The sequence below is a fragment of the Epinephelus lanceolatus genome, chromosome 22, assembly GCF_041903045.1.
Source record: "Epinephelus lanceolatus isolate andai-2023 chromosome 22, ASM4190304v1, whole genome shotgun sequence".
Classification (NCBI taxonomy): domain Eukaryota; kingdom Metazoa; phylum Chordata; class Actinopteri; order Perciformes; family Serranidae; genus Epinephelus; species Epinephelus lanceolatus.
In genome coordinates this window covers 34,519,351-34,529,518 of record NC_135755.1, presented here as the reverse complement: position 1 = coordinate 34,529,518, position 10,168 = coordinate 34,519,351, and the positions used below count along the sequence as shown (strand labels likewise).

Sequence of the window (10,168 nt, the reverse complement as noted above, 5' to 3'; positions counted from 1 at the left end):
CCGGATGATGCACACCACTCATTAGCAAGAAGAATAGGAAGGCCAGGCTGGAATTTGCCAAAAGGTACAGAGATGAGCCTCAAAAATTCTGGGAATAAGTTTTATGGACTGATGAGACAAAGATTAACTTTTTCCAAAGTGATGGAAAGGCGAAAGTTTGGAGAAAGAAAGGATCTGCTCATGATCCCAAACATACAAGCTCATCTGTGAAACACAGTGGAGGTAATGTCATGGCTTGGGCTTGCATGGCTTCTTCTGGGACGGGCTCTTTCATCTTCATTGATGATGTAACACATGATGGCAGCAGCAAAATGAACTCAGAAGTCTACAGAAACATTTTGTCTGCTAATTTAAAGAAAGATGCAACCAAACTGATTGGGAGATCCTTCATCATGCAGCAAGATAACAACCCAAAACACACTGCCAAAGCAACAAAGGAGTTCATCAGGGGCAAGAAGTGGAAGGTTTTAGACTGGCCAAGTCAGTCTCCAGACTTAAACCCAATAGAGCATGCATTTTACCTGCTGAAGAGGAGACTGAAGGGAGTAACCCCCCAAAACAAACAACAACTGAAAGAGGCTGCAGTGAAAGCCTGGAAAAGCATCACAAAAGAAGAATGCAAAGTTTGGTGATGTCAGTGGGTCACAGGCTTGATGCAGTTATTGAAAGCAAAGGATTTGCAACTAAATATTAAGTCTCATTCACTTTAATCTATTTTAAGTTTGTATGTTCCAATACTTTTGCTCACCTAAAAATTTTGTGTTCCATTACAAATAATGCTATCTTCTAAGTTGTGTATCAGATCCAGATGTAAATACCTGGAAATAAAAGCTGAAATGTTGATCTCTTATCTCATATTCATCTTTTGATGTCAAACCCAAATGTTTTCAGTCTACAACAAAAGTAAACGAATTGGACTCACTGTTCCAATACTTTTGGAGGGCACTGTATATAATATATAATGTATGGATTCTATACTTCATTTTTACTATATTTGTAATTTTATCATGTTTTTATCTTGTGTCATTTTATTTATCACTCAGTCACATTTTTCCTTGTCTTTTGCTCCTGAATCTTGAGCTGCTGTAATGTGTGGCTTCATAAGGAAGTATGAAATACTACTTGAGGTAGGTGGATTTTTTAAGCCTGTATTAAACTTCAAACTACAAGTTATTCTGAGATGATTCATAAACAAACTTTTGACACAAAAAGAACACACAAAGTAAAGTCAAGTCAGTTTTATTTACATTATCAAAAATCACAATTTGCCTTAGGGCAGTGGTTCCCAACTGATGGGTTGTGGTTTGTAAAAAAACACACTATTTTTAAGTACAGTGAATTTCCGGCACCAAACTTTTATTTTGAAGTGCCGTAACCAACAGACAGTTACTTGACAGAGACAGCAAACTACTACATGGCCAAACGCAAGTATGATACTGAGTGTATTAAACTGTGTGGACCCTAAACTAATGCCTAGGGAGATATCTGGACCCCGTGGCTGAACCAGTTGGGATCCACTGCCTTAGGGGACTTTCAGTATAATTTTAATAACAACCACATTACGCTCATTATGAAAACATTTGCCCTTGATTTGGGAAATTATGATTGTGTCAAAGAAATACTGTTGCTAACAGGAATATACAATCACACAAAGGCATACTTCACATTAAGATAATGACATAACATGCAGTTACAGAGCTGTAGCTATTGCATAAGTGTACTTGTACTTTATTCAGTTGGTGAACACATTTCTGCAGGAGTTACAGCTCAGTAGGTTTCTCAGTCAAAAAATCAACATCCCGCATCGTGTTCCTGGACCAACACTGCAATCAACCAATCACAGCGTTCTGCTACTGTGCCTCTTACAAATTCCTTTGTGCTTCTTTAGAGCTAAGCTAGTTTTCCAAATTGAAGTTAGTACAATTGTCCAAAATCCTCAGTAACACTGAACAAAAACCTTTTAAGCTACTGCAGGGTTAGCGAGTTAGCGTGCTAACTAGGTTGACTATGCTAACAAGTAAGCTTGCCAATAGCCTAGAATATTGTTCAATAACATTAAGAGTAAGGATAATGTCATTTTGCAGCTGCAAATTCCTTTGTCCAGGACCATCATCATCATCATCACACTGATTCTGGATAATTTGTTTATGTTGACATCAACACAGCAGTAATGGTCCTGGATCAACATCAGTGATTCTATTCAGGATCAATATGGCAATGATGGTCAAGATCAACATAAGTTATCTAGGAACAACATGGCAATGATGTTCAAATTAGGCAGGATAATGATGATGATGACGACTAGGCTTTGGCTAGGCTATTAAAAAGGAGGGGAAATTTGTCCATCACAGGTCTTTGCAACTGCAAAATGACATTATCCTTACTCTTAATGTTCATGAACAATATTTTTGCCTACTAGCAAGCTAACTCGCTAACACTGTAGTAGCTTTAAAGATTTTTTTATCAGCATTACTGAGGTTTTTGTTTAATTGTACTAACTTCAATTTGGAAAAACTAGCTTAGCTCTGATGAAGCAATGGAGTGGCACGATGATGATGTCAGAGAGCTGTGATTGGTTGAAGGCAATGTTGATCCTGGAACGCGATGTGGGATGTTGATCCAGGGGCATGTCCTTCTTGTCAAAATCACGTTATGCGTACACCGACCAGCTGTTTTTTAACTGCTTGATTTGGGTTTTTCCCAAAGTGCTGCAATTATGTGGCTCCTCACTTCTGTGAGCTCTTGTAGGTTTTGACCATCAACCACTACAACTGAGTTGTCCCCTAATTATTTTGCAAACACAAGGCCGCATGCTTGTATGTGATCTTGTATGCTTTAACAAATCAGATACATAAAAGTTAATTTTCCTGCAGATTTTGCAAAGTTACGGCCTCTCAGCCGTTGTGGGCTCTTCTCATGTGGTCTGTCAGGGCACCACTGAGTCTGAAGGCTCTCCCACATGTTATGCAGGTATATGGTTTCTCCCCTGTGTGGATTCTCATGTGGACTGTCAAGTCACTACTAAGTCTGAAAGCTTTCCCACAAGTTTTGCATGTATATGGTCTCTCACCTGTATGGATTCTTTTATGAGTGTTCAGTGCTGACATCTGACTGAAGCTTTTCCCGCAGGTGTTACACAAATAGGGCCTCTCACCTGTATGAATCCTTATATGAATGTTCAATGAGGATTTCTGACTGAATCTTGTTCCGCAGGTGTTGCACAGGTATGGCTTCTCACCCGAGTGAGTCCTCAGGTGCATGTCCAAGTTGGACTGAAAGTTAAAAGCTTTCCCACATGTGTCACATTTTAAAGTCTTAAAGTAAGACCGCCGTTCACCTGTGTGTGTGATCAGGTGTCTCTGCAAACGGGACTTAAACTTAAAAGCTTTCCCACAAGTGTCACATTGGAAAAGATTTTTAGCTGTCTGAGAATTACAGTCAATCTCTGAAGTGGCAGGGTTTTGTACATTGTTACTGTGACTTTCACTTTCATGATGTCTCTTCTGTGGTGTTGGCTCTGCGTCTGTAGTTGATCCTGAGTCTCCATGATCGCCTCCTTCCTGATCTTGGCTCTCAGCTACATGAGTGTCGTGAGGGAGGAGCTGGTAGTCACTTCCTGCTTCTGATCGCACAGAACTTTTAACTGCTATATTGACTACAGACTCTTTCTGTGCTGCACTGAGGGTGTTATTAGGACTGAAGTTCAGAGTCAGATCCTCATTGTGGTCACTTTCCTCATGAGCAGGAGTCAACATAAAGGCATCAGTCTCCTGCTTCAGTACAAGCTGCTCTCCCTCCTGACTGATGCACAGTTCCTCCTGTTCCTCTTTGATCTGTGGAGACTCTGGGTCCTCCTGATCCAGAACGGAGTTCCTTTCCTGAATACAGAGCCCCTGGTCCTCCTCCTTACAGACATGTTGCTGTAGGAGCTCTGGAGGGACATACAAGAACAGAATGATGGTCAGGTTACATACGTGATGATGGAGAAAAAAACGCAGACATGCTAGCTAGTACCAGAATATATCTAAACAAACGGGGTCATATCTAAATCAAATTCTGTGTTGTTAAAATAATTAAGTTTAACTCACCTATCCTGTGTATCTTTATTTCGGGTTTCCAAACGACATCCAAGAGTGTGCGCTGCCGGTGGATCTCCTCCTCATACTGGACGATAGAGTTCCGAAAAACTCTAAATATTTCCTCAGCAGCAGCAGTCAACCGCTCGTTCACAAACTCTCTCAAATACTCAACTGAAGACATTGTTGCTCAATTATAAATTAAATAAGTAGCTGCGCTACAACGACAATATCGTCCTAGCGTTTGTTGTTTACTTCCGCCGGGTGTCACACTGTTAAGTTCCGACAGTGGAAGGACGGGAGCTTTTCGTTCCGCTTTCAACTGATGGCATTTTATTCAAAAGCAGTAGGGATGTGGCCTGCATCTACCCCGTGTATGTTAAATTAGGAAAAAAAAAAAAATTAAAATAATAATAATTTTAAAAAGATGAGGTTATAAAGAAAGAATATTACATTTAACCCATGTCATTGGTCATTGTTCCCCAGGTCATCTCTTCTTATATATATGTATGTGTGTATATATATATATATATATATATATATATATATATATATATATATATATTAATAGCATCTATAATGCATATTTCAGTCTGCAAATGTTTATTTGATAGGTTGTTTTGCTGTTTTAATATTCAAATTGTCCATAAACAAGGAAATGTACTGTGCAGATATTGTTCAAGATTTACCAGGTTTATCTTTCCAGTGATTTTAATACCAGTAGATGGGTGGTGGATCATGGTCTGACACACAGTATATACTAGGGAATAGGGATGCATAATATATATTGGCACGTCATTAGTATCTGCAGATAACAGCCTTAAAACGAAATGAACATCTCTGCCAATATGACAGGCCAGTAAGATGACGCTTTAATTATATGACTTTAATTACTTGAAACAGGTCAAATTTGCCTTGGTTTTGGCTACTGACAGGGTTGTCTTACGGAGACCATCATCCACGCCCGTTCAAGTGGGATGAATTTAACAGTTTTCTTTGAAAATGTTACATGAAATCAAGTATGGCATGTTTTACATGTAATCTAAGTTAAAGTAGTTTTCTCTTTCTGCCCAGTGTACATTCTGAAAAGCATTGTATTTTATGTCTACAGCTACCATCACAATATGGCCCTGGTGGAGTAGGCATACAGGATAGACTTGACGTTCTCTGCAATTGGGTGGAAAAACATATGTGGATATTGGCAAAAATCCTATATCATGCATCCCTAGTATATACACATTTTCCTTAATTTCCCATTCCAGATATTCTTTTGATAAATCTTCCGGATGCTCAGGTCATCCACTCAGTTTGTTTACAAACATTCTAAACATTCTTTAGTGTTTGACAGCAGTAGCCCATTTGAGTAATATTATTGGTTAAAAGACTGTAAACTTTAATCAGTGAGCATACAGGACACAAATTTTTGAATCCTAGCAACAGCAGTAAGTGTATATGTAGCCGTAGCAGTGGATGGTGGCTCAGTGGTGTGTTCAGGTTGCAGGCTGCTCCATACTTGCTTTTTTTTTCTTTCTTTCTTTCCAAAACATGAAGTCATTCATTCTTTGGTGCAGACTGGGAATATGAGGACATGCTTTCATTACTGTCCCCTTGTAAGGGCAATTTAAGATGACCAGACCATGCAGTCACACACACACACACACACACACACACACACACACACACACACCGTACAACTTTGTCTTACAAATTTTAAAGGACAATCACCCTCTTCATGTATTCCTTCTCTGCTGGAAGACACAACCTACTCTGTCAAGTTTGGCTGTAAAGCCCTGAACAGACAGATATGCGGCGTTGCTTTAGCTTTTCATCCAGCTGCACGTGCACAATAAATCAACACTGGAGGACTGGTAATATTCATGCCAAAGACTATTCTGACTTTTTCTACTGCAGCTGCTAGTGTTGCTCTTCTAATCCAAATCTCCACCAGAAAACAAATAAGCATGTTCCCCAACTATTTCTTTGCAAAGAGAAAGTGTCCTCAGCAGGATGGAGAGTATGACATGACTCTGTTGTTGCACTGATAGAATAAGTGCTGTGGAAATGTACCAAAGGACCAAGTAAGGCTGTTGCAGCAGAACCCCTGATTGTATTGAGTTAAGCGAGGGTGTGTTTTATTGCTTAGAATCCCAAAAGGATGATTGTGTAATTTCTTATTTGAAAAGTCTCACTTTAAGGTGGTTTAGATGACATGTTGAAACTTGTGTTGCTGCCACGTGCACTATGGTGTAAAGCAGTCTGAAGGAGTCTTGGTGTCCCCTGATAAATGAAGCTGGTGTAATCATAACCACCAGGAACAACGGTCAAAACTACAAAAACAAGACTCAGGTTGTAAAACGTGGAATTTCCCTTCGTCCAAAATGACCTCATCTAGCAAAAATGTTTCTCTCTGTGTCTTTAAGCTGCTTGTCAGATGGATAGGATATATTCTAAGAACCCTTCCATTCGACACACACTTACAGATGTGAGGCTGTTTTTAATTCTTGCTTTCCTCTGACAGGTTGATGGTCACAAAGGGGAGGCCAGCAGTGGACGGCTCATATTCATGGATCGACGACAGTCCATGTTTGTTTGGACAGACAAGAGGCGTGTCGACAGAGACATGTGTTGGTCACCCAGCCGTGGGTGTGTTTATTTGAAATGGTCTGTCACTTGAGGAAACACAGGACTCCTTGTTCAGCAGGAACACACAGTTTGTGAGGGTCATGGGGGGATGCAGACAGCACTTAGTAATATTTATCTGACTATTTGACACATTATGACTCATTAATTAAGCACTTAGGCCAAAACCAAACTGTTTTGTGTATACTGTATTTGTGCACCATCGGGTGATCATAATAAGAATCACAAAGTAGCAATACCATTATAATTCAGTCATAATTGAAAAATACACAGTAACTCTAAAGAAAAATCAATAACCACATTAAAAAAATCCATACATAGTTTAAAGTTTAAATCATTGGGGGGATGCAAGGGGCTGAGTTGGTTAATCAAATACATGCAAGCCCCTGGTAGATTACTTTGTATCACTGATACCTGAATAACCTTGAGTCCTAAAATCCTGTCTGTAGACCCATTCAGACTGGATTGATTTCTTTAGGGCAGTGTTTCTCATATGGGGGTATGGGTACCCCTAGGGGTACTTTGAAGTATTGCAGGGGATATGTGACATTTAAACTGGTAATTTGAAAAGTATCAGTGATGCAGAATTCCTAAAATAATTATACAATAAAAAAAGTAGCATTGCCGCTACACAGTTGTATGCCTGCACTCACCAGTCAAGTTTCTCTTACAGTTTACATCCATGTCTGTGAAAACATGGATGCTTCAAACGTTGCCCCCCCAACAGCACAGAGCTATACAATCAGCACAGTTTCAAGGTGGGCACCCAAGATTAGTGCCACCAATCAATTCAGTATCTGGCCAAATGTCTCCCCTTCTGTTCCTGAGATATGACATTGACTAATGGCCAGAAAAGTGTTTTTGTAGAACATTATGATGTCACAGTGAAGTTGACCTTTGAGCTCTTCAATATAAATAATTTTTATCAGTTCATCATTTTATTCTGAGGCATTTGTTAGAAAATTTGTCATAATTACTTTAAGAATTCATAAATATAAATTCTTGAGTTATGACCAAAAACATGTTTTGTGAGGTCACAATGACCTTGAGTCCAAGTGGACAGTTGTGCCAAATTTGAAGAAATTCCCTCAAGGCATTTTTGAGATATCATGTCTACGAGAATGAGACGGATGCAAGGTCACAGTGATCTTGACCTTTGACCACCAAATTCAAGTCAGTTCATCATTTAGTCCTACTGGATCTTTTTTCCAAATTTGAAGAAATTGTGTCTTGGCATACTTGTGATATCGCATTCACGAGAATAAGACACACAAAACATCATAGTGATCTTGACCGTTGACCACCAAATTCTAATCAGTTTTATTGTTAGGTCCAAGTGATCATTTGTGCCAAATATGAATAAATTCCCTCAATGCATTTTTGAGATATAGCATTCTCGAGAATGAGACGGATTCAAGGTCAAAGTGACCTTGACCCTTAACCACCAAATTCTAATCATGTCATCATTGAGTCCAAGTGGATGTTTGCGCAAAATTTTAAGAAATTCTCTCAATGCGTTTTTGAGATATCATGTTCACAAGAATGAGACGGATGCAAGGTCACAGTGATTTTGACCTTTGACCCTTGACCACCAAATTCAAATCAGTTCATACCTGAGTGCTAGTGGATCTTTTTGCCAAATTTGAAGAAACTGCTTCAAAGCCTTCTTGACAAGGTCACGGTGACCTTGACCTTTGACCAACAAATTTTGATCAGTTCCTTCCAAGTCTAAGTGAATATTTGTGCCAAATTTTAAGAAATTCTTTCAAGGCCTTATTGAAATATCCTGTTCAGGAGAGTGAGACAGATAAGGTCAGAGTGATCTTGACCTTTCACCTAAGCCCTCTAAAATTTAATTCAGTCCAGCCACAGCTGCGGAATTAGCTATGAGCAGGTACTGTTAGCAATGTGCCCATGGATAGACAGAGAACTATCAGTCAGTACGTTTACATGCACAGTTAAGGCGAGCTACAGTTATGGCGTGACTCGGACATTTAATTGGACTACAGTCCAAGCACAGGAGGGGAATTGATTTATTGACCAAAGTATGTTTGACTCTGCTATGATAGGTGGTGATATGCCCCCTTTCAGCTTGTTAGTACTGGACCTATTTCTGGTTGACTTGTACATCACAGACCAAACAATCGACAAACAAGATAGCTACAATCAACTAGCGACAAACTGGTACCATGGTGAGCAACTTTATAGCTCAGTACATTTCGTACATGCTGTATGCTTTTTCTTTTATTACGCATCAATGCTTTTAACTTCTGGGTCAAAGCCTGAGGTGGAAACTGTGGAGCATTCGCTAAGCACCTCGACCAGTTTGTGCCTGACTGACTGTATACATGCAGGTGTAATTCAACTCCCAATCGCATTATCTGGGTTTCTTAGTCCGACTTTGAGAAATTCAATTTGGTATGATTTCAGTTGGACTAACATATTTATATGTACTTTAAAAGTCCAGTTTTAGTCAGACTAACACAGTAAATCAGTTTTCTCTAATGTCATGTAAATGTACTGCCTGAAATACTTTAATATAAAAGGAAACTTAAAAACCTGTTGATTTTCAGCAAAGTTGTGACATGTCCTTTTTATGATTTCTATGCAGATTTATGGACATTTATCTGCACATCATCACATATCTGGACATCAGAGATAATAATATCCGCAACAAGTGTAAGTTACACCAATTGATATCCAGGTGTTTTATGTCTGTGTGGTCACTGGTAAAATTTAAATTATGACTCCAAGGCTGAGAATGATTTCTGACTCAGATTCTCAGCTCCAGATTCAGACCTCACCCAGTTCAGGGTCATTCAAGATCTTATACAGAGGTGATGAGGTCAGGTCAGTCTGACCGAAGACAGCAGACAGTGTTGACATTTTGCTCCTGGGTTTCTTTCAAAAAGTACTGGCAGAGTGACCTCACACGTCTAATGGCCAAACACAGGCGTTCTAGAGGACTTCTCTCCTTGGCTGATTCATGGTCATTATTCAACATGTTCGACATTTATGGTCACTTTCATGATAAATAAGTGGAAACAGCTTGGCCGCTTTTCAGTCAAGGACCACAAATCTCTGTTACATATGTGGCTAAATATCCATCTCATGACAGATTCCTCCAGACTGACTGAGTGGAGAGTGCAGTATGGATCATTGAAGAACATTTCCATTAAAAGAGTGGAGCCACATGTGCTCCTACGCTCATTCAAAATCTTGTCTACAGCCTAGAGCGGAGATGTGTTTGTTCAGATGGTTCATGCTGAGACAGAGACAGACTGCTGTAGACAGCAGGTGTAATACTCTGTCTTGTTTTTTAAAGGCAGCAGTGTCTGACAGCTCTTACACTCTTATTCCATCACTGCAGCTCAGAATGACATGAAAGTTTGTGAAAAATACTCCACACAAACTATAAATGCAACATTTCCAACTGATAGACCATATATATG

The 10,168-nt window shown here is 39.4% G+C and overlaps 1 protein-coding gene across 1 annotated transcript; it reads right to left on the bottom strand.

Annotated features, from left to right (window-relative positions):
• Positions 1-1,223: 1,223 nt before the first annotated feature.
• LOC117272875 (uncharacterized) lies at positions 1,224-4,358 on the bottom strand. Its single transcript, XM_033652000.2, has 2 exons — positions 4,089-4,358; positions 1,224-3,931 (listed from the first exon to the last, which is right to left on the bottom strand). The coding sequence occupies exons 1-2, from the start codon at positions 4,258-4,260 to the stop codon at positions 2,895-2,897; spliced, it is 1,209 nt and encodes a 402-aa protein (XP_033507891.2). The 5' UTR covers positions 4,261-4,358; the 3' UTR covers positions 1,224-2,894.
• Positions 4,359-10,168: the final 5,810 nt, after the last annotated feature.

Excerpts from the sequence above, each read along its gene's own strand:
- LOC117272875 (XM_033652000.2), bottom strand. The coding sequence starts at position 4,260 with ATGTCTTCAGTTGAGTATTTGAGAGAGTTTGTGAACGAGCGGTTGACT. Across the intron at positions 3,932-4,088 it reads AATAAAGATACACAGGATAG|AGCTCCTACAGCAACATGTC; the intron begins GTGAGTTAAACT and ends ATGTCCCTCCAG.